The following is a 25,070-nucleotide window of genomic DNA, read 5'->3' as shown; positions in this document are numbered from 1 at the left end:
TCTGAAGAAATGAAATCTGTTGTAACAAAAGCATGTATGTTTCAATGTTCAAATTTTCACAATAAAATGTAAAGACTGTTCTCAAAATGACAGTAATAGAAAAGGGGAAATATATGACAAACATAACTTATGATTATATTAGACATGAGAATTTGATTAAATAAAAACATTTCTTACTCAAAAGTCAGACTTGACTAGATCAACAGATTATATCCAAAGGAAAAAAGAATATATACTCCTACTGAAAACACCCTCAGTAACACATTTTGGAAGCATTTTTATTGAGATATAATTCAAGTATTACAAAATTCACAAAGTATACAATTCAGTGGTTTTTAGTATATTCATAGAGTGCAACAACACAAGAGAAGACTCTACACATGGACATCACCAGATGGTCAACACCGAAATCAGATTGATTATATTCTTTGCAGCCAAAGATGGATAGGCTCTATACAGTCAGCAAAAACAAGACCAGGAGCTGACTGTGGCTCAGATCATGAACTCCTTATTGCCAAATTTAGACTTAAATTGAAGAAAGTAGGGAAAACCACTAGACCATTCAGGTATGACCTAAATCAAATCCATTATGATTATACAGTAGAAGTGAGAAATAGATTTAAGGGACTAGATCTGATAAGAGTGCCTGATGAACTATGGAATGAGGTTCGTGACATTGTACAGGAGACAGGGATCAAGACCATCCCCATGGAAATGAAATGCAAAAAAGCAAAATGGCTGTCTCAGGAGGCCTTACAAATACCTGTGAAAAGTAGAGAAGCGAAAAACAAAGGAGAAAAGGAAAGATATAAACATCTGAATGCAGAGTTCCAAAGAATAGCAAGAAGAGTTATAAGGAAGCCTTCCTCGCGATCAGTGCAAAGAAATAGAGGAAAAGAACAAAAAGGGAAAGACTAGAGATCTCTTCAAGAAAATTAGAGATACCAAGGGAACATTTCATGCAAAGATGGGCTCGATAAAGGAGAGAAATGGTATGGACCTAACAGAAGCAGAAGATATTAAGAAGAGGTGGCAAGAATACACAAGAACTGTACAAAAAAGATCTTCATGACCCGGATAATCATGATGGTGTGATCACTCACCTAGAGCCAGACATCCTGGAATGTGAAGTCAAGTGGGCCTTAGAAAGCATCACTACAAACAAAGCTAGTGGAGGTGATGGAATTCCAGTTGAGCTATTTCAAATCCTGAAAGATGATGCTGTGAAAGTGCTGCACTCAATATGCCAGCAAATTTGGAAAACTCAGCAGTGGCCATGGGACTGGAAAAGGTCAGTTTTCATTCTAATCCTTCTCCGAATCCCAAAGACAGGCAATGCCAAAGAATGCTCAAACTACCGCACAATTGCACTCATCTCACACACTAGTAAAGTAATGCTCAAAATTCTCCAAGCCAGGCTTCAGCAATACGTGAACCATGAACTCTCCAGATGTTTGAGCTGGCTTCAGAAAAGGCAGAGGAACCAGAGATCAAATTGCCAACATCTGTTGGATCATGGAAAAAGGAACAGAGTTCCAGAAAAACATCTATTTTTGCTTTATTGACTATGCCAAAGCCTTTGACTGTGTATCACAATAAACTGCAGAAAATTCTGAAAGGGATGGGAATACCAGACCACCTGGCCTGCCTCTTGAGAAACCTATATGCCGGTTAGGAAGCAACAGTTAGAACAGGACATGGAACAACAGACTGGTTCCAAATAGGAAAAGGAGTACATCATGGCTGTATATTGTTACCCTGCTTAGATGCAGAGTACATCATAAGAAACGCTGGGCTGGAAGAAGCACAAGCTGGAATCAAGATTGCCGGGAGAATATGCAGATGACATCACCTTTATGGCAGAAAGTGAAGAGGAACTAAAAAGCTTCTTAATGAAAGTGAAAGAGGAGAGTGAAAAAGTTGGCCTAAAGCTCAACATTCAGAAAACTAAGATCATGGCATCTGGTCCCATCACTTCATGGCAAATAGATGGGGAAACAGTGGAAACAGTGGCTGACTTTATTTTGGGGGGCTCCAAAATCACTGCAGATCGTGACTGCAGCCATGAAATTAAAAGACGCTTACTCCTTGGAAGAAAAGTTATGACCAACCTAGATAGCATATTCAAAAGCAGAGACATTACTTTGCCAACAAAGGTCCGTCTAGTCAAGGCTATGGGTTTTCCAGTAATCATGTATGGATGTGAAGAAAGCGGAGTGCCGAAGAATTGATGCTTTTGAACTGTGGTGTTGGAGAAGACTCTTGAGAGTCCCTTGGACTGCAAAAAGATCCAACCAGTCCATTCTAAAGGAGATCAGTCCTGGGTGTTTACTGGAGGCACTGATACCAAAGCTGAAACTCCAATACTTCAGCCACCTCATGCGAAGAGTTGACTCATTGGAAAAAACCCTGATGCTGGGAGGGATTGGGGGCAGGAGGAGAAGGGGATGACAGAGGATGAGATGGCTGGATGGCATCACCGACTTGATGGACATGAGTCTGAGTGAACTCCGGGAGTTGGTGATGGACAGGGAGGCCTGGTGTGCTGCGATTCATGGGGTCGCAAAGAGCTGGACAGGACTGAGTGACTGAACTGAACTGAGCACAATCATTACTACAACATATGTTTAGGATACTTTCATCAACCCCAAAAGAAATACTGTACCTATTAACAGTTGATCTATATTCTCCCCACCCATCCCCAAGTAAGCTATCTGCATCCTCTGGGCACTTCATCTACATAAAACCGCACTACGTATGTTCTTGCGTGACTTGGCTTTTTCACTAAAGGTGTCCCCAAGGTTCATCCATGCTGCAGCACGTGTCAGTACTTCAGTCTTTTTTTCAATTGCTTCAAGTTATTCCACCATATGGATACATATTTATGTATCCTTCATCAGTTGACAGACATTTGAGTTGTTTGCACTTTTTTGCTAAGTTATGAATGACATGGACATATGTTTTCATCTCTCGAGTGGAACTTCTGGGTCATATTATCAATCTATGTTGAGTGTTTTGAGAAACCACCAAACTGCTTTCCAAAGCGGCTACACTATTTTTCTTTCCCACCAGCAATGAATGAGGGTTCCAATTTCTCCACAGGCCTGTCTTCTTACTGGGTGGCCTTTATTGCATCTACTCTGGTGGATGTGAGACAGCATCTCACTTGGCCTTGATTTGCATTTCTTCATAATGAATAATGATGATAAGCATCTTTTCATGTGCTTGTCGGTCATTTGCATATATTCTTTTATGTACATTTTTAATAGTAAATACTATCAATACAGCTGAGATTATGAAGTACACATCTTCCAATTTTGTTCTTTGTTTCCAAGACTGTGTTACATATTTAGTGCAATCCCTGTCAAAATCACAGTGTGCTTTTTTGCAGAAATGTACAAACTGATACTGAATTCAAGGAACCTGAAACAGCTAAAACAATCAAGGGAGTATTGCCATCTTAGCAGTATAGAGTCTTCTGATATATAAACAGAAGGTCTTATCAGTAATATTTGAGACACTGCTGCTGATACCATGTACAAAATAATGAATGATTAAACTGACTCACTATTCCTTGAGTATCATCTTTCATCATTCAGTTAAAGTTACAAAGTGTGAACTGTGATTCAAACAATGACACCACTGAAGCTATAATCAAAGGAAATAATTCAAGAAAATAAAAAGTAAAAATATGCTAAGATAATACGTGGTCTTTTCTATCACAGAGAAATGCTGGGCAATCACAGGTATATAACAACTGTCAAATATCCCAACAATGGAAAAATCAAATTAGTAACCATGGAAATCTACATAGTTTCCATAGCACTTATCTATAAAAACTATCTTCAAATACATAAACACTAGATTTGTAAGCAAAACTGCCTGAAGTTTCATATATATACATTACACATCACAAACCAACTTGAAGTAAAACATCTTAATTATTGCTGGGCTATTTTTATGAAGTTGCTTAACATCTTACAATAAACTATTATGTATGTGTTTTAAAGAGAGGCGCCCCCTTGTCACGTGTAGCAAGCATTAGGACATGATGTGACAACCCAATTGCACGTGACTCAGCATTATTGCCGCTGAGCAGTGGAATCGGTTTAGTGGTATCACTGTCAAGGACACCTAACAATAGACCCTGCCTTTAACCCCTGCCCTTAGGACCAGGGCTCGTGTAAGCAAGGCAAAGCTCATCCTCTTATGCACATTTAGTGAGCTTGGGGATATAAATCGGTGTTAACCTTCTACTGGCTTTTCAACCCAAGGGCCTGTAAGGGTAGAGATAAAAGAAGAGCAAATGCATTTAACCTATTAGCAATTTGGGTTATCATCATCTCATTTCAGTGAACAGTCATTAAACCACACACTGGATTTATCACACTGGAAAGTGAAGACAAATTGATCCTCCATCTCTCCTACATCAGATTAAACCCATCTCTCACTCTGTGTCCTAAGAATAAATGGCTCCCCTACCTCCTGGTGCCTGAAGTCATAACGAGAACCACATAGATCGGAAGAGAAGACTACAATTAATAGAACCCTGGGGAATTATTTCTCTTCCTGCATTGCCTTTTTCCTGATCCTATAAATAACAACATTACCTCATGCTGGCAAGGCGTGCTATTCAGATACAAGAGGCAGGCTTGCTCGTCAACGCTGCCACCCGACAGCTCTGGTTAGTCATATGTCCCCGAGACGGGTGCCTGGGCACAGGCCCCCCTGGGTTTGCCATTTCTGCTCTGGCCCCTAAGTTCCAAGTCCCCCGCAGCCCTCCTGCCTCTTGTCTCTGATAAATTAATCACCAAGGGGATCAACCTTCACTTTTCTGTCCCCGCCACAGTCATGAGCTGAGGGGCTAAAAAAAGCAACACAGACCTCTCGTTTATTCTGGGGAGCACCAGTGAAACAATTAACTGTCATCAATAGAAGTACAGAGAGAAAGAACTACAGCCTGAAATAATGAGTGGGAGGAAGGTCCAGAGACGGGATGATGGGGCAGAAGCATAAAGGCCTTTCACACAGAACCGCACAGGTAACAGAAAGTAAAGCAATGGAGCACCAGGGTGACAAAGTCAAGGGCAACCATCAAAGCCGTTCCTGTGGGGACTGCTCATGGGGAAAAGAAACCACATCCTATCACACACGCTTGTCAGAAGCAAGGGCTGGTAGGAGGAGTACAAACCCAAGCAGGCTGTCGCCTTGAGGCCCTGGGCACACTCCCCCCTGGTTCTCATGGAGCAAGGCTGTCATCATTGTGACCATGAGGGGCTGTCATAGCACAGACCCCAGCCGCCTAGGCTCGGGGAGTGCAGAGGCTCAGCCCTCCAGCAACAAGCACAGACCTCAACGACACTCACTTACTTTTTTCAGTTCAGTTCAGTTCAGTTGCTCAGTCGTGTCCGACTCTTTGCGACCCCATGAATCGCAGCACGCCAGGCCTCCCTGTCCATCACCATTTCCCGGAGTTCACTCAGACTCACGTCCATCGAGTCCGTGATGCCATCCAGCCATCTCATCCTCGGTCGTCCCCTTCTCCTCCTGCCCCCAATCCCTCCCAGCATCAAAGTCTTTTCCAATGAGTCAACTCTTCGCATGAGGTGGCTAAAGTACTGGAGCTTCAGCTTTAGCATCATTCCTTCCAAAGAAATCCCAGGGTTGATCTCCTTCAGAATGCACTGGTTGGATCTCTTTGCAGTCCAAGGGACTCTCAAGAGTCTTCTCCAACACCACAGTTCAAAAGCATCAATTCTTCGGCCCTCAACCTTCTTCACAGTCCAACTCTCACATCCATACATGACCACAGGAAAAACCATAGCCTTGACTAGACGGACCTTAGTCGGCAAAGCAATGTCTCTGCTTTTGAATATACTATCTAGGTTGGTCATAACTTTTCTTCCAAGGAGTAAGCGTCTTTTAATTTCATGGCTGCAGTCACCATCTGCAGTGATTTTGGAGCCCAAAAAAATAAAGTCTGAACTGTTTCTACTGTTTCCCCATCTATTTGCCATGAAGTGATGGGACCAGATGCCATGATCTTCGTTTTCTTATTTTTTTAGTTCCTGTAAATTTATTTATTTCTTTAGAGTCATGCTTCTTTAGCCAGCCCATCAGGACTTCAGTATCTGAGTTGGTACCCTGACACCAAATGTTGAGACCTTCTTGCATCATCACCTTCTGTGTTGGCTGTAGAAACAGGCTGAGATGCCACCAAGAAAAGGTGACAGTCCTTGACGACCAGCTTCCTCCCTTAAAGAAACACCATCACTCACCCTGATCAACGAACTTCCTGCCAACAGACTCATCAGTCCATTCAATAAAAACATACTGAGCGCCAGTTTCGTGGGAGATCCATTTCCGCTCCTGAAGAACAAAACCTGTGGTTTTTCCATGCCAGCATGCAGGACACTTAGAAAGTATGGGTGCAAACTTGGAAGACAGTTTCACAAATAGTTCCCAAACTGCATAAAGTAACTTCTTTAGAATATGTCTATCAACTGTCATTCATTCAAATATTTGAGCAATGAGAGAAAGACTAATATTAAAAAATAAGTTTCATAACTAAGTAGTCATACCATGTAAGGTGTGCATATATACATAAAACCAAATACATGTATCTGTATATTACATACTAAGTAATTATTAAAAGGGAGGAGAGGGGAATTGTACCAATCCATATTATTTTAAAAAAAAGAGGACTAGAGAGAAATAGGAAGTTTACTGAAATGTAGACTTGTTCCTAATAATTTTAAATAACCAAGAAAAATATTCATTAATCACTTGGATGGTAATGGACTTATCACTACCATAAGTTTAAGGGGATGAAAAATATATAAAATTCAAAATATAATTCTTATATTGAAGCTTATATTTTAAAATGGAGATTGCTATATAACCTCTGGGTCCACTTCCTAACAGCGGTGTGCATTATGGAAATTCAGGGGAAAGTAAATATGGGTACTTTGCAGTAGCTCTAAGCCCTCCATACTTATTTTGCCCATCACAGGCCTAGCTCAATTGATAGCTCTCAACACCAAAACAAGTTCTTTCTCCTAAAAAGAGAGCAAATTTGGTAACACAACTTTCCAGGCTTAAACACTCAATAACAACAACCATCACTCCACTACTTGGATAATGTTTATCACATGCCAAGTACTGTGTGAACCCATATATTCTTCATGGCTACATGCTAAGTCACATGGGAGAAGCCTAGAGACAGGACAGGTAAGGAGGATAAGACAAGAGGGTGGAGGAGGCTGGAGGTGGGGGTACTGTAGACACGCAGTGGGGAGAAGCCAAGGTGGTGAAGAAAGAAAACTCTTCTTGCAACCTGGCCCAGACTCCCAAAGAGCAGAGGAGCTTGGCGTCCTGAAGATGCATAAGGACCCCACGAACTACCGATGGTGCGGAACTTCACTGCTGTGTCAAGTTAGACCACGACAACGTGGAATAATGAAGACACAGCCACAAGGGCTATGCGAGTGGTGGGATGGGGTGGATGTGCTCAAGATCACCCTCCCCATGGATTTCAAACTGTCCCAAACAATGTAGAAGGCTGTTCATGAAACGTAGAGAGTAGGTACCTGCACTTGATTTGCAAATAACATAACAAAAAATGAACACATCAGCTGGTGTTGAGTCGGTCATCCTGGACAAAAGCAAGCTGGCACAGAAGCAGCTGTTCAAACAACTGGAAGTTCTGAGTCACCAAAGCGAAGTCTGGGTCACATGACATACTTGCCAAAATTAGGAGCCCCCAGACCATGTTCCCTAGGAGCTCATGGATAAAAAGACCTCAAGGGTGGGGGGTGGGAGGGAGGTTCCAGAGGGAGGGGACATATGTGTATTTGTGGCCAATTCATGTTGTTGTATGGCAGAAACCAACACAAGATTGTAAAGCAACTATCTTCCAATTAAAAAAAAAAGCCTAAAAAAAAAAAAAAAGATATCAAGAGGCCTTATCTCTAACCCAAATGCTCACTGAAAAGAAAAAAAGATTTTCTGCAAGCAAATTTGTCAACTGAACCCTATGAGTTTTCATAAACTGACTTGGGAGCTTAAAGGCCTTGCAATAAGCGTCTGAGAAGAGCTATGTCACAGCCTCTCTGAGCAATTCATCAGTAAATGAAGGATGCCACCATCTGATACCTAGCTACATGATCATTTGGAAAGATTAATGAAACACCAGTGTCTGGATGCCATGAAGATAATGCCAATAATATCTCAAGTTAGCCCTAAAATTCTCTTATCCTGTAAGCCTTCAGGGAGAGCCAAACTGAAACAATCACATTTCACTTGACCCTCAGGCTTCAGCTCACCAATCAAGAGCGGGAACGGATCTTTCACTCTTTTTTTCTTAAAACCAAGTATCAGCTGGATAAGCAAACTGCTCCATGACAGAGGAGCTCTGAAGTCTACCACCGGTACTCAGATCCCAATGACCTACTGCGACAGAGACTGAACATCTGCTGGGGGTACCACTTCACTTTCCACTTCCATGCAATGGAGCAGGCCACCCACTCCAGTATTCTTGCCTGGAGAATCCCAGGGACGGGGGAGTCTATGGGGTCGCAGAGTCGGACACGACTGAAGCTTCTTAGCAGCAGCAGCAGCATGTGCCTTCCCAAATCATGCTTATAAGACCCTTTGATGATGCTGCGGCTTCCTCATTTCTAGAACCAACCTAATGACAACGAGTGAGCACTCAGAGTTAGTTTTCACTCAGTCCCTACCAGAGAGGATTTGTGGACAAGGTAAAATCATGCTAAATTGAGTTTTTTCAGGGAAAAGAAGTTATTAGGGATTTCCTTGGTGGTCCAGTGGTTAGGAACCCACCTTGCAATACACAGGATGTGGGTTCAATCCCTGGTCGGGGAATTAAGATCCCACATGCCGGGGAGCAACTAAGCTCACGCATACAGCCACTGAGCCCACACGCTCTGGAGCCCGTGAGCTACAATGAAAGGTGAAGCCACATGACTCAGTGAAGATCCTGCTTCCTAGGTGCCACAACTAAGACCTAAGGAAGCCAAATAAACATAAATAACTGTTTTTCAAAATAAAAGGTTTTTTTTTTAATATAAAAAAAGAAGTTACTAGTTTTCACTACAAGATCAGCATTTTTTTAAATTCACTTATTTAATTGGAGGCTAATTACTTAACAATATTGTGGTAGGTTTTGCCGTACATTAACATGTATCAGCCACGGGTGTACATGTATCCCACCATCTTAAACCCCCCACCCACCTCCCTCCCCACCCTATCCCTCTGGGTTGTCCCAGAGCACCAGCTGAAAAATTAACGAAAATGGAAAGCTTCAGTTCAGTCGCTCAGTTGTGTCCAACTCTTTGCAACCCCATGGACTGCAGCACGCCAGCCCTCCCTGTCCATCACCAACTCCCAGAGTTCACCCAAACCCATGTCCATTGAGTCGGTGATGCCATCCAACCATCTCATCCTCTGTCGTCCCCTTCTCCTCCCGCCTTCAATCTTTCCCAGCATCAGGGTCTTATGGAAAGCACAATGAAACATAAATCCTGACTTTTGCATTTCTATTTAGCAGTTTCAAAACCCAATTTAGAGCACTCATTGATCAAGGGAGAGAAGGAAGGGCATCCACTGATCAAGAGAGATCTAGACACGCCTAACGCCTGGCCTCGTTGCTGCACTGCACACAACTGCAAATGTCAGGCTCTCACCCCCACTAGGCAAGTCTCCTTTGAACACTAAACCTAGTCTCGGCATGTTCAGAGTTATTCAGAATGTCAGTTTCTTAAAGGAAAAGCATCATGCATCTAAGAAAGCATTTACCCTGTACCCAGCATTCTTCATTTCAGAAATGGCCACTGAAGTGAGAAGGCTGAGTCAATTTAAAATTTCCTTCTACAGGCTTATTTCCTCCTGCACAAACCCAAGGGAGATGGGAACTTGAATAGCCTGAACATCCTTCCCTACATATAGGGCCCTAACCCTGAGCTTGAAAGAACAATTCACTAACAGCAGACTGGATCACACAGGAGTCTGATCAAAACTACATTTTTAAGAAAGCAAGAGAAAAGAAGAGAAATGTCACTGAAGGCTCATGAGCCTGACTTGAAAGAAAAACGGTCTCAACGTAATGAGAAGAAAAATGACTTGGACATGGGTTTACGTAAGTCTGATCCTGGGGAGCTTTTAGAGTCATTTCAGTTGTAAATATTAGTATAATCTTTAAAATATGATTCCATATATAAACATAAGGCATCCTTGGATTTAAGAAGACACTTCATGAAGGAGAGATATTATTGGGGAAGTAACATACCCTCCACTGCCAACAAGAAATTAGTGAAAAAATTACTTCCTGTACTTATGGAAACACTCCTAGGCAAACATCTTCACAAGCACGTGTGGGGTTTTTTTCGGGGGGAAGGGGGCTGACTTCTAGCATGGAATATGTTGTGGACGCCTGGTTAACTGAGGGCAGAGGTTATTACACCTCACACTAATGCACCAGTAGCTGCTAGTGAGCATGTGGGTGGAACATCGTGTTAACACTCACCTTCTTTCACATGCGTGATTCAGTTCTTATAAACATTTTCATTTTACCGCAATTAAAAAAGATACATGTACCCCAATGTTCATTGCAGCACTATTTACAATAGCCAGGACATGGAAGCAACCTAAATGTCCACTGACAGATGAACGGATAAAGAAGTTGTGATACATAAATACAATGGAATATTACTCGGTCATAAAAACGAATTAGTGTGAATCAGTTCTAGTGAGGTGGATGATATACCGAGTGAAATCAGACAAGCAAATATCATATCAATGCATATATATGGAATCCAGAAAAATGATACTGATGAACCTATTTGCAGGGCAGGAATAGAGACTCAGACATAGAGAGCGGACTTATGGATGCAGTGCGGCAAAGAGAGACTTTGAGAGACTGGCACTGAAATATATACATTACTGTATGTAAAATAGATAGCTAGTGGGAAGCTGCTATATGACTCAAGGAGTTCAGCTTGGTGCTCTGTGATGAGCTAGAGGGGTGGGATGTGGTGGGAGGTGGGAGGGAGATTCAGGAGGGAGGGGACATGTGTATACCTATGGCCGATTCACGCTGTTGTATGGAAAACACCAACACAGCACTGTACAGCAATTATCCTTCAGTTAAAAATAAATACACTTTTAAAAAAAGATTTTCATTTTTCTTCAGTTCCTTGTGCCCTCAAGCAAGCTGACATAAAAAACGAGGTGCAGGTATTGGTAGGCAGGCATTGAGATGGTATGTTCTTCCTGTAGACGATTGTGTACAATTAGGGGCACATACTAATTGTACTCAGACATACTCAGTTATGTCTGACTCTTTGCAACCCCATGAACTGTAGCCCGCCAGGCTCCTCTGTCCATGGGATTCTCCAGTGGGTTGCCATTTCCTTCTCCAGGGGATCTTCCCAACCCAGAGACTGAACCGTGTCTCTTATATCTGCTGCATTAGCAGACAGATTCTTTATCACTGAGCCACCTGGGAAGCCACAAAAAAAAAAAAAAAAAAGAGTGCAGAGAGAAGCAGAACCCCCTCAAAGGCCAGGGTATGTTGTGTTTCTGGAATGAGATAGCCTAGCCTCACTCGCTGGGTGAGCTCAGAGGTCACATGAAGCCTGTTCAGAACCCTGTTGACCTTCCCTGTAAAATGCAGGGATCATTCTCTCTGTCCTGGGCTTGTTCTGAGGATTAAATGGGATGGTGTGTGTGAAAGCCCCTGGCATGGGACCTAGCCACATGAAGCGCATGAAAAAGTAATACGGACTACTACTGTTTCAGAGTCTTTGCTGTCCTTGACATTTCAGGCAATACCATGAGCATGAATCAACTGTCAGCCGGGATGAACATTTGGAAATAGACTATTGGTAACTCCAGAGAAGGAAAAAAATCGTATTGGGTTGGTCAAAAAGCTTGTTCGGGTTTTTCACATAACATCTTATGGGAAAACCCGAACAAACGTTTTAGCCAACCTAGTATTTTAACTAAGACATTCACAAGGGCTCCCGTGTCTTCAGCTCAGGGCACAGCATCTTGTCTTACCTCTGAGGGATACCGGCCCTGCTTCACCCATAGCTACAAACAGAAGGTAACTGAATAAACACTCCAGGTTCCTTGGAGAGGCTCCCACAGCAATGACAAATGCAAGGCACAGAATGTCAGCCCTGTGACACTCTGGCTCCTTATGAACTAGCCCCTTCTGAACGAGAGTTATAGATTCAAGCAACAGAGGCTTTATTTTTAAAAAGCTGGAGAAGGCACAGTACCTCTAGTCGTTGTATGCGTCCCTTGAAAAACATAAAGAGGGAAGAGTTTGGATAAGCAGCTTCTTTTTTGAGAAGAATTTCCTTCGCTTCATCCAGGCCGGCTTTGTTATCACTGCCATCCAAGGCAAAAAATGGGCGGACCACAGTATGATACCAGAGCAGCGCTAATCTGAAGAAGAGGGACAGAACCCGTGAGAGACGCGGACTTTGCTGACAGTGCTTCCAATCTCGAAAATAATCAGCCTGTGCTCCTCCCATACACGCTCCTTCCAGAAAACTCGCTAAGTAGTCTCTGAGTAAGTAAAAATCTGTATCTTTCCCCATGTTATTTTGATCCATATTTGGAAAACCACAACTTTCGAGCACAATGTATAAATCAGCATACTCCCACCAGGGGAAGAGAATAAGGCGACAGAAGCACGCAGTTCTTCTAAGGCTTCTAGATGGATTGCTGAAGGCATCATTAACGTAAATCTCTGAATTCTACTCTGTACTCATCAATGCATAAATTAGAGACGGTGACTGGTGATCATGAATTTACTGTCCCCTTATAATTACTTTCCACATTACTTTTTACAAAAGGAAAGCGTTTGTTTTCCCTTGCGTTCACAAAAGTTAGACTATAAGTAAGCCTCACACCCTGAATTTAAATACAGGAACCATAAGCAAAATTATACAAAATTAAGTAAAAATAAGTTACAGGAATAGAAGAAGGGCCCCTTCTCTGCCTTTGAAAACCAAACAAATAAGTTACTTAACATTCTCTCACTTCAAACTTGTCCCTTTCAAGAAAAAGGCCGTGTTAAACTAGGTAAACAAAATAGAGTCACTGGGATCAGCTTTAAAAGACAAAAATCGTGTAACCAACACAACAAATGTTTTTATGTAAATATATGCTTCCAGTGTACATAAATTTGATCCTTTTCTGGAGATCAGACTAATTCACATTATTTTTAATTCAATTCATTCCTTCCTCAGAAAATGTTTTTTAAAAAGACATATTATCACAAGTTATAAACCTGCTAAGTCAAATTAATGAAGGACCACTGTTAGTATAAGATAATGAGTTTGGAAAGGCATGAATATTTTTACAATGAAAAAGTAATGACCTTTTTACAGTCGCTACCAAACAATTAGGAGTTAACATCCAAATTCCTCAATACTGACATAAGTAGAAATCTAGCTCACTAAGATTCTCTGTGATACCAACATCTTTTGGAAAATTTCTGACAAGTAGTGCAATATCAAAGCACAAACAGTATTTCATAAAATTATTCAAACTGCAAATAGTAGTAGGTGTTTTAGTTCAGTTCAGTCACGCAGTCGTGTCCGACTCTCTGTGACCCCATGGACTGCAGCACGCCAGGCTTCCCTGTCCTTCACCAACTCCCGAAGCTTACTCAAACTCATGTCCATAGAGTCGGTGACATTTACCAGAATGAAAAAAAAAAACAAAACCACTTTTAATTGATGACGAAATGGATAAATCCTTGCTCTGGATGGTTATATCAGCTTCTTCACATTTTTCTATTTAAATGATTATAATTCAAGTCTGAACAATACAATATAACTCAGTTTAGTTGAACAGCACAGACTATCCAGGCCACAGTAAGAGACCAATGGACCAACTAGAGTCCGCAAGAAAAATTATCCAACATGAGGATATGAGAGATTTCAGAATCACAGAACAGCCTTATGAAATTTATATCCTCTGAAATCCAAAATCAGGATTACGAATCTCAGTGACTGGTCAGAGTCACTGCTTTTAAATGCTTATAAATCATGATCACTTTGCCTGCTTAAAATACAGGACTCATCAAAAAAATAAAAATAAATTTTAAAAAGAAAATGGTGAAGAAGAGGGACTTTTCACAAAAATTAAAAAATGAATAAATAAAAATCAAATACAGGACTCATGGGACTTAAGAACAGTTCTCTGTTCTCCAAAAGAAAGTTAGTCACTCACTCATGTCTGACTCTTTGCAACCCCATGGACTGTAGCCCACCAGACTCCTCTGTCCATGGAATTCTCCAGGCAAGAATATGGAGTGGGTTGCCATTTCCTTCTCTCTGTTTTCCAAAGTTAACTCCTTAACATCACCAAAAATATGGTCCTTGGCATTCCATTGAAACATAAAAGGCATGGCAACATGTCAACCAACCAAGCATTGATTTTACCTGAAGTTTCCTATAAAGGTTTTGATTGTTGCTTACTTACTTTCAACTATATTATCTACCAAAGCATTGCAATATAGCTACTCACGTAGCTAAAGGGGCCTTCATGTCCTTACTTTCGCTTGCATACATCAGTGAAGAAAGCCCCTGCAGGCGGTCTCCAGGAAAACCCAGCAGGTTGATGATTTTGAGCAGGTTTGGGGGCACCATGGATATGCAAAGGTGAAAAAGGCCGTATCCAAAGCTCACAGCACCTTTCAGTCTGTTCAGAGACTCCTCAGACACCCCTTCAGCCACAATGTGGTTATCATTTGCAGCGTCAGAAGTCAAAGCCTCTTCTGTTAGCTTCTTCTGATACAGCTCCTGAAGGGCGTTGATGTCCAGATAGCATTTATTGTAAATCTTCCAGGCTTTCCTAAGGATCCACCCACCTTTTATATATGCTATAAAGAGAAGCATGAAAAAAAATAAGCATTTGAAATCATTTTCCTACACTAATAATAAATATATTGAAGAATGACTTGAAAAAATATACAAACTATTATCCACCATGACAACTTGTTTTTCTTCACATGGTTTAAATTCCTTGTTTGAGGTCTGTTTCAGGGCTTCCTGGGTAGCTTAGATGGTAAAGAATTTGCCTGCAATGCAGGAGACCCTGGTTCAATCCCTGGGTCAGGAAGATCCCTGGAGAAGGGAATGGCTACCCACTCCAATATTCTTGCCTGGAGAATTCCCTGGACAGAGGAGCCTAGTGACTATAGTCCATGGGGTTACACAGAGTCAGATACGACTGAGTGACTAACACTTTCACTTTACTAGTCTGGATGGCAAGAACCATGTATTATTTTGTTCATTAAATAGAGTCAATCACACAGTAGTGAGGGCGCAGCATCTTTGCTGCTGTTCAGTTGCTCAGTCGGGTCTGTCTCTGCGACCCCATGGACTGCAGCACCCCAAGCTTCCCTGTCCTTCACTATCTCCTGGAGTTTGCCCAAACTCAAGTCCATTGAGTCAGTGATGCTATGTAACCATCTCATCCTCTGCTGACCCCTTCTCCTTTTGCCTTCATTCTTTCCCAGTATCAGGGTCTTTTCCAATTAGCATCTATTATCAGCTGAACGAATAAATGCAAGCATCATCTGAATCCAACTTATCCCACATGTAGTATCAAATCCTCTACCGCATTCCTGAACTACCACTGGCAGTCTCTATGATACCACTGGAGTGGTCCTGGCTAAACCTTATTACACCTGTACTTCAGACACTTGGCTGTTCTGCAGCATCACCTCCAAGTAACCGTGTAGACTCCTTCCTCGGGTGGTATGGAAGAACCTGTCTCCCTCCCCAGCCTCCCTGCCTCCCCAACACAAATGGTAAGCTGGTGAGCCCTGAGGGAACTCAGGAAGGAAAGAATACCTGCCCTCTAGCAGTCATCAGACCGCAGCCACTCACTACAGTGAGCCCTGAGGAAGCTCAGGAGGTGAGAACAGGATACTGGCCCCAGATAGCGGAAGTGCATATCAACAGAATGATATCAGTGAGCCCAGACTCTTACATCTTCTCATATATAGAAAAGCGTTTAATCCCTTAACTTGAGTTATCAGGTTTCCTTTAATCAACAATCATTTTTTGATGTTCAGACTACCGGCTCTTTGTTGCAAAACTTCTATATAACCTGGCTCCTCCTTCAACTCCTTGGAGCAGTTTTCTCAGAATTACTTGAGACACTGTCTCCTCGGCTTGAAGGCCTAAAAATTCCTACTGAATAAAAGAGCTGTCAACTTTTAGGTTCTGAATGTTTTTTTAAGCCCACAAAGATAATTTCTAGAAAGTCCACATTTAGGAGGTCTCAATAAAAGTTAAATCCTACTTTTCACTTGAGTCAAAGAGAAACAAACCATCCTCAGGAATGAGATGGAGACAGAGAAGAAAGAAAAGGAAATTGGCTGCCAGTAGTCCAGATCAAAAAACATGCATGTCATGACTTAGCAGCATCAAACCCTTCTTCACTTCAGGTTTGGAAGAAAATGCTTTTCTCATTGTGATTTATAGTTGATTTCTTTATTGAACACTCATTTTTTTCAAGTAGACCCTAGCTACCAAAGAGGGAGATATCTGCCATCAGCAACAGAGATATAAAACCACATAAGAGGAAGAACTAGTATCAAAGTTAATCTTACAGTGAACTCTTGAGAGTCTCCATTCCAATCTACACCACTCAAGATATCAAAGCTACAAAATCCTTGTACAAAATTTGTCTTGGGCAAACTAAATAAGAATCAGTTTATACTCCTCATTAAGGGTTGTTAAAATGTTGGTCATTCAAGTATGTTAGGAAATCTTTAGTCCATGCTCAGGCTTTCAATAACAATTTTCTGAGAAACAAACTGGTTATATTTCACTTTAAAGGGTTATTATTGCAGCTTGATTCCCACCCACACACCAAAAAACACCTGTCAATTTATCACTCTATCTACGGCACAGGTAATATCTGGAGACAAGAATGAAAAAGATTTTGGAACTAAAACTATTCCACTAAATTCACAGTAAGCCCTCATGGTATCAATTTCTCAAGTAATAAATCAAAATCATGCCCCAAACAGGTGCCACATGTTTTCAAAGACTGAAATACAAGGTGTTTTAAAAAAAAAAAAAAAAAGTGTGGGGTATTACCAATTGTGTCCACTGAACAGCAAAAACTGTTAAAACAAACAATGCGTTAGCATACCTGACAATTCTTGCTTTACAAATGAGAGCACAGCCAGGTAAACTTGACAGTCAGCTACGATTATCTGCCTCTGAAGCCGATCAACCATAGAGAGGGTAGACTTTCGGACATCAACCTGTTTGGTGGGAAGAAAGTACACACGGATTAATCACACCCAAGAACAACAACACTCTTTCCAAAAAACTAGTATTTTACTGGGCGGAATAACTTCACATAGGAAGTATGGAACAGTAGTCACTAAAATCCAAGACCAAATTTACACTACACTCTGAGCCTGGGAATTCTAGCTTCCTCCTTTAAGTCTAGCTTTATTTTGTTATCAACACAATGCTGTAACTCAAAGAGCCTTGTAACTCAAAGACAAATATTCTCAATAATAGAAATACCTCATGGGGAACATGAAAGCCCACACAAAACTTCAGAGTCTTACCATTTTCAAAACAATGTAAGTTAAAAACTTATTACATTATGTAAGTTGTATATATATAAGTTAAAAACCTAGACAGTGTATTAAAAAGCAGAGACATCGCTTTGCTGACAAAAGGTCTATCTAGCCAAAGCTATGGTTTTTCCAGGAGTCATGTACAGATGTGAAAGCAGGACCATAAAGAAGGCTTAAGTGCCTAAGAATTGATGCTTTTGAACTGTGGTGTGGGAGAAGACTCTTGAGAGTCCCTCGGACTGCAAGGTGATCCAACTAGTCCATCCTAAAGGAGATCAGTCCTGGGTGTTCATTGGAAGGACTGATGCTGAAAGCCGAGGTTCCAATACTTTAGCTACCTGATGCAAAGAGCCAACTGACTGGAAAAGACTCTAATGCTGGGAAAGGTTGAAGGCAACAAGAAAAAGGCGCAGCAGAGGATGGATAACATCTCCAACTCAAATGACTTGAATTTGAGTAAGCTCCCAGCGAGTGGAGGATGGAGGAGCCTGGCGTGCTACAGTCCATGGGCTCACAGAGTTGTGCATGACTTAGCAACTGAACAACAGGAACAAAAACAAAAAAGTTATTTATCAAAAAAAAAAAAAATTACTAAAGGTATAAAACACCACCCCAGGTAAATAACGTGAAAAGCCACTTTACAGTCATCTGCCTTCAGGAAGGACCCATATTAGGGTTCATTCCTTTGGTGCATGCAACTGAGATGTGAGGGTTGGAACCTGATTATAACGTTAGTCGAGGAGAAAACCCCCTCAATTAAAAATTAGCTTTGAATGAATCACAAACTGAACTTGAAATTTTAGTCAATACCTTCTAAAGGTGACTACCCTAAAACCCTATTTTTTAGTAAGATTTTGGTTTTATGAATGCTAAATGAAGAAAATTCACTCTGAAATAGAACAGTGCCTTCTTAACATAAGGTAAACTTGAACGAAACAGGTTAAATAGTTTTCATATGCTTTCATGATGATATGAGAAATGATAGCCTTTTGCAAGCATGACAAAAGTATGCAGAGTATATGTGACAAAATGGCTGGCTTCTCTTTTTTCTAGATTAGCAGAATTCACCCACGGTCCCTGTTGTTCCTGATCCTACTTCCAGCACCTATTACCTTGTTTGCTCAAGAAAACATTCATCTATTGATGCCTCTGTTTTCTTTGCTTATAATAACATCTACTCTGCAGGGCTGTTGGAAGGGCTAGTGAGATACTCTGCATGTGATAATGCTTTTTAAATTGCAAGGACCCATTACTAATGTTGATTATTAACCTATGTGCTGGGCATGGTACTAGATGCTCAGGACAGACACGTAAATAAGCTTACAGTCTAATGAAGGCACACTGATGACCATACAATGTAGTAAATGCTTGAAGGATGAAGTACAGGGAACTATGGGAACCTGTAGGAGACACATGAACAGGACTTGGGACTAAATATATGAGTCTTTGGAGAAAATGACACTGAGGAAGAACTAAAGAACAGACAGGAACCAGGTCAAGAGGGATACAAAACTTCTACGGAGAGGCAAAGTCAACGCCAAGTCAGTCACATGAAGAAGTCTGGGTTTTAGTGTGATGGCAGCGGTCAGGGGGAGGGGGCGGGGACACTGAAAACGAAATCAGCAACATGTAATCTGCATCTCAGTGACTGCACTTTGGAGAACAAATTAGAGAACAGTGAGACTGGAGGCAGAAACGCCAGTGAGGGTTGTCTTAGGCAAGTGGCGACGGTGGCCAGCCTAGGAAACTGGCAAGGAAAGGAGATGAACTCAGGACGTATTTAAGAAAGAGGCAACGAGACTTGGTCACTGACTGACATAGGGTTTGGAGAGAGAGGAATCGAGAACTCTGGCCCTTCTGCAGCCTCGGGAAACGGTACTCTGGGCCCATCTATGGCTTCCTCATGGGAGACCCCATAAGCCAGAGCAGAGGTGAAGCCACCTGGAGCAACATAAGGAAGCAGGAAAGACAAGTGGCTTTCGCTGTCTGAAACTAACAGACTGGTTAGTCAGCTAAACCTGTGACACGTGTGAGACCCCTGGGTGCTCCAGAAACATCAGGGGTAGGAGGACACCTCTCTAAAGTCTAGCCCTTTTGCACTGAAAGTTGAAAGAAAAAAAAAAAAAGAGGAAAAGTGGATTATGATGTCATTGTGACTATTTTATTACCCAAGACCGGGAAGGCCTGGGGAAAAGGAGGTAGTAGCTAAATTCCTGAATTATGCCAAAGTGCAAAATATGAAATACATATATGAAAGCCTCATGACAATCGTCCTTGCCACAGAGCCAACTGTGGAAAAAGATAACGTTAAGATACCAGGAGAATATGCACTGAAAAGTTCTAATGACTAAGGGGGATTCTACTGCTTTAAGAAACATGCTTTAGGAACTTCCCTGGTGGTCCAGTGGTTGGGACTTCACTTTCCAATGCAAGGGGCTGTGGGTTCAATCCCTTGTTGGAGAGCTAGGATCCCACATGCCTTGGGGCCAAGAAACCAAAGCATAAAGCCGAGGCAATGTTGTGGCAGATTCAATGAAGACTTTTTAAATGGTCCACATTAAAAAAAGAAAGAAATATACTTTACATAATCAAAAGCTGTAAGACTCACTCAGTGCTTCAGTCATATTCTAAACACCAAAAACCAAGTAAATGAAGAATGTTCTAAGTAAGAGGCACATAGTTCATAACCTAAAGACACAGTACTTACATTCTTCTTAATTTTATTCTTGATTGTTTCAATTACTCCAGCCTCTTCACTTTCACACAGCTTTTCTGTAGTTTTTAAGTCATCACACGCCAACTGCATTTTTTCTTCCTCAAATGTCATCATGGCATTCTTCCAAAGAAAGAAATAAGGGAAGAATGAATGAATCGTAAGTGTCTGAAAATTTAGGCCAATTTATCACAATACAACTCCGAACTAGGAGGGAGGGGGGAAAGCCATCTAAATGACTTATTCCTAGTAAAAGAATCAGAATGCTACCACATACACTATTCATTGAAAAAAATATAATCTCAATATGAAGAACATTATCTCCACTACACCAGCATGAAAAAAATACATGCTTAACACATGTCCTTGCAATTACTGTTCTACAAGTTTTTGTTGTTAAACATAGTAACAAAAAAAATCACTGTATACAATTTCTGATTGGCCCACTTAATTCAGCTTCTAGAATAGAGACTTTACCCATGCATGGGATCCCTGGGTCCATCAAGCACAGCAAAAAATGCTAATGAAACATCAGCCAGCAGGTACTCTTTGAAAACTATCGGTCTTTTCAGGGACAGCAATTCCAATGGATTCATTTATAAAGAACTCATTTCTTATTGTTCCCAGTGAAAAATTCCCACTGACAGCTAGTTTCTGAGCACCCAATCCTGGTAGACTTTTCCAGGCCACATTGGGATAGAAATGATCACTTCTTTGCTGAAAACCTGCTACTTTCCCCCAGAAGAATTGAGATTTCTTTTTTTTTTTTTTTTTTTATTCTCCAGTGGACCACATTTTATGAGAACTCGCCACCAAGAATTGAGATTTCTGAGATGAATGAGCTACAGGGGCAGAGACAGGACACCAGGTTCTTGGAAGGACTTGATGAACTCGCTGTGACTAGTTCTCCACCTCCATCACATGCAACCTGCCCACTCTGGTATCCTAGGCCTTCTCTGTATGACTCTAGACTACTTTTCCATTCCAACCAGACACTAGCCATCTTTGTGCAAGCCTCCCTCCCTGCTACAGTCTCCCTCCCCCACCCACCTCCTCCCACCCAGCAAGCCTTCTGCCAAGTCTCTCTAGCATCCTTCCTTGCTACATGGGTGGGTACCATTTATGACCCCCACCCAGTACACTTTCCTTAAGATCTGGAACTATGTTGCTAACAGTAGGCCTTAAGAATTGTTAAAAAGATTTGTTCTATTACCTGGTAATAAGAATAAAGAAGCCTGAATGAAAACCCATGTCACCAGAAGCTGGTCTGGTGCCTGTCACTGGTGCTGCAAGGCTGCATACAACATGCCCATTTGCTGAGTTTTTTCTGTCTGGAATCTAAACGCTTTCCCCTCTACTCAGGAGTTTTTTGGGTTTTTTTTTGCAGTTATATACAGGATACTTTCTTTAAAATTATGTTTGAAAGTAGTCTGTATGATAAGTATTTCTGAAAAATAAAAGCATTCAATTTTCTGCATTGCCCAATTTACTTTAAAACCTAACTGCAACCTATTCCCTCAATTCCTAAATACTAACAGCCAAAAACACAGTAGTAACTGAGAAATCTTAAGTCTGCTAAATTGATTTGTCTTCCAGTCCACATTTATTCAATAGTTTTAAACTTTTGATAAACTTAATAAAAGTTTAGTTTCAAACTTTTATTATCCAAAGTCTATTTTCAACTCTAATGCATTTTTAATTTTTGGAAAGTAAAAGTGTCCTGTCCAACTCTTTGTGACCCCATGGACTGTAGCCTGCCAGGCTCCTCCATCCATGGGATTTTTCAGGCCAGAATACTAGAGTGGGTACCCGTTCCCTTCTCCAGGGGATCATCCCAACTCAGGGATTGAACCCAGGTCTACTGCATTACAGGTGGATTCTTTACCAGCTGAGCCACCAAGGAAGCCCTCTGATCTTTCAATTATGTTTTTATTTTAAAAAGGAGTTTGCTTGGAAAAAATATAATACTCCAGAAAACATAAGCATTTAATTTTTTAAATTAAGGAAGGATATTTCATAGAACTGGACACGGAACAACAGACTGGTTCCAAATCAGGAAAGGAGTACGTCAAGGCTGTGTATTGTCACCTTGCTTGTTTAACTTATATGCAGAGTACATCATGAAAAATGATGGGCTGGAAGAAGCACAAGCTGGAATCAAGAGTGCTGGGAGAAATATCAAAAAGCTCAGATATGCAGATGACACCACCCTTATGGCAGAAAGTGAAGAGGAACTAAAAAGCCTCTTGATGAAAGTGAGAGAGAGAGTGGAAAAAGTTGGCTGAAAGCTCAACATTCAGAAAACGAAGATCATGGCATCTGGTCCCATCACTTCATGGGAAATAGATGGGGAAACAGTGGAAACAGTGTCAGACTTTATTTTTTGGGGCTCCAAAATCACTGCAGATGGTGACTGCAGCCATGAAATTAAAAGACGCTTACTCCTTGGAAGGAAAGTTATGACCAACCTAGATAGTATATTCAAAAGCAGAGACATTACTTTGCCAACAAAGGTCCGTCTAGTCAAGGCTATGGTTTTTCCTGTGGTCATGTATGGATGTGAGAGTTGGACTGTGAAGAAGGCTGAGGGCCGAAGAATTGATGCTTTTGAACTGTGGCGTGGGAGAAGACTCTTGAGAGTCCCTTGGACTGCAAGGAAATCCAACCAGTCTATTCTAAAGGAGATCAGTCCTGGCTGTTATTTGGAAGGAATGATGCTAAAGCTGAAACTCCAGTACTTTGGCCACCTCATGTAAAGGTTGACTGGAAAAGACTCTGATGCTGGGAGAGATTGGGGGCAGGAGGAGAAGGGGATGACAGGATGAGATGGCTGGATAGCACCACCGACTCAATGGACGTGAATTTGAGTGAACTCCGGGAGTTGGTGATGGACAGGGAAGCCTGGTGTACTGCGATTCAGGGGGTCGCAAAGAGTCAGACATGACTGAGCGACTGAACTGAACTGAACTGATCTCATACGTGTTGGTGTATAGGCAAAAGTTATATTCCAGTTTTAAACTGCAAAAGATTTTCCACAAGAGTGTATCTATACAGCCAGTAACCATAAAAAGACAGACATTATGGTGTTTGCTTCCTTCCCACCACAATCTCTTCCCACATCAACTTACCAAAAAACTGACAAAGCTGGCTCCAAAACTCATTAACGGGCTATGATTTCTGTTAAGAAAACAAAGTAAAATTAAAATTACTTTCTTGTAAAAATGTTAAAAACATTTGATATACCAGGATCACTGCAGACTCCTAATAATTATTTAATGTAAGTTGTTAAGGTCTTCAAGTCGATTTAATTACCCCAAGAATAAAGTAAAAAAGGCAAGGAAGTTCACATATCTATCACTACAGAACCTCCCCCTCACCTGACTCTTCAAAGCAAGAACAAGGTCATATTATAATAGGTGTTGCTTTAGTAAATCAATCTGATATCTGGAAAAATGTGGCCAAAGGAAGATTATTAACATTTATTCTTTTTTAATTTCTATAAATTTTAAAAACTGAAGTACAGTTGATTTACAATGTTTCAGGTACAGAGCAAAGTGATCCAGTTCTACATATATTTTCAGATTCTTTTTCACTGCAAGTTATCACAAGGCATTGAATATATCACAAGGCATTCCCTGTGCTATACAGGAGATCCTTGTTATCTGTTTTATACACAGCAGTTTGTATGTTAATCCCAAATTCGTAATTTATCCACCGCCCCCCTCTCCCCCCGTTCATTTTCCTCTTTGGTAACCATAAATTTGTTTCCTATGTCTGTGAGTCTATTTCTGTTTTGTAAATAAGCTCATTTGTATTGCTTTTTTAGATTTCACATACAAGTGATATCATTTGATATTAATATTTTCTTTTAAAATGCAAAACATGCTCAAAAGTTAGCACACATAAAATATTATTTTTCAGAGTAGATCAAAAGGTTTTATAGCTTAAGCCAAACTCACTTATCCCATGCAAAGAACTTTCAGAATGCCTCATGGAGTCAGTCACCACCCTGCTGTAAGACACAGTCATTATCCGATTTTATACATATGAAGCCAGATCAAACTAGTACCAATCCAATTTAAAGAATATAAGGATAAACGTTCTGCTTCAAATTCACAATTAGTACAAAAATCCAAATTTCTGTAAATGGCACTAAAGAGGAAAGCAAATTGTAACAGCCTTCTTAAAAATAATGGTCCTGCTTTTGTTATTATGTAAATAATATATGCTTATTATAAACAAAGTCACAAACAATGTATTTAGTCAATCCCCTGTAGGAAATTTAGTCTATGTCTTATGTAACCATGTGTGTGTTTGGGGGTATGTATGGGAGGAAAAGTGCGCCCATTTAGATGGATATATGTATGTGTACATACACATATACTCAGTGCTCAGAGGAACATCCCTGTACATGTATCTTTGCAGAGAGTCTAAACGTACTCTTGGAATGAACTGCTAGATGTAGCGTTGCTGGGTCAAATGGCAAGCACATCCATTTTCCTCTTGGACTCAGGGTGTATATTGAGGGCAAGGGTGGGGATCAGCAACTCTTATTTGAAATGTTAATCCTCTATCAACTTGGTAGCTACTCCAACTCTACGGTGAAGAATAGCCTATCCACCCCCACATCACAGGTACTTAGATCTACAAGAATTAGGAAGGTCTAGTGATGGGTGAAGAATCCCACACCAGCGCTCACAGCCGTGA

General features: G+C 41.0%; 1 protein-coding gene across 3 annotated transcripts in view; it reads right to left on the bottom strand.

Annotated features, from left to right (window-relative positions):
* Positions 1-25,070, bottom strand: part of TTC39C (tetratricopeptide repeat domain 39C) — a 100,595-nt gene that overhangs the window by 33,981 nt on the left and 41,544 nt on the right. The window contains exons 2-6 of one of the 3 annotated variants that reach the window (XM_040264743.1): positions 23,492-23,540; positions 20,358-20,486; positions 17,209-17,323; positions 14,566-14,920; positions 12,303-12,471 (exon numbers count right to left, since the gene is read on the bottom strand). In XM_040264743.1, coding sequence (XP_040120677.1) covers positions 12,303-12,471; positions 14,566-14,920; positions 17,209-17,323; positions 20,358-20,486; positions 23,492-23,540 — 817 coding nt within the window. Of the gene's footprint in view, positions 1-12,302; positions 12,472-14,565; positions 14,921-17,208; positions 17,324-20,357; positions 20,487-23,491; positions 23,541-25,070 lie in introns of those variants that run through there. The other 2 variants (XM_040264744.1, XM_040264745.1) reach the window with 2 other exon arrangements.

Source organism: Oryx dammah, unplaced genomic scaffold (assembly GCF_014754425.2).
Source record: "Oryx dammah isolate SB20612 unplaced genomic scaffold, SCBI_Odam_1.1 HiC_scaffold_22, whole genome shotgun sequence".
NCBI classification, from domain to species: Eukaryota; Metazoa; Chordata; class Mammalia; order Artiodactyla; family Bovidae; genus Oryx; species Oryx dammah.
The sequence above is the reverse complement of the archived record's forward strand: the minus strand, read 5'-3'. Positions and strand labels throughout refer to the sequence as shown.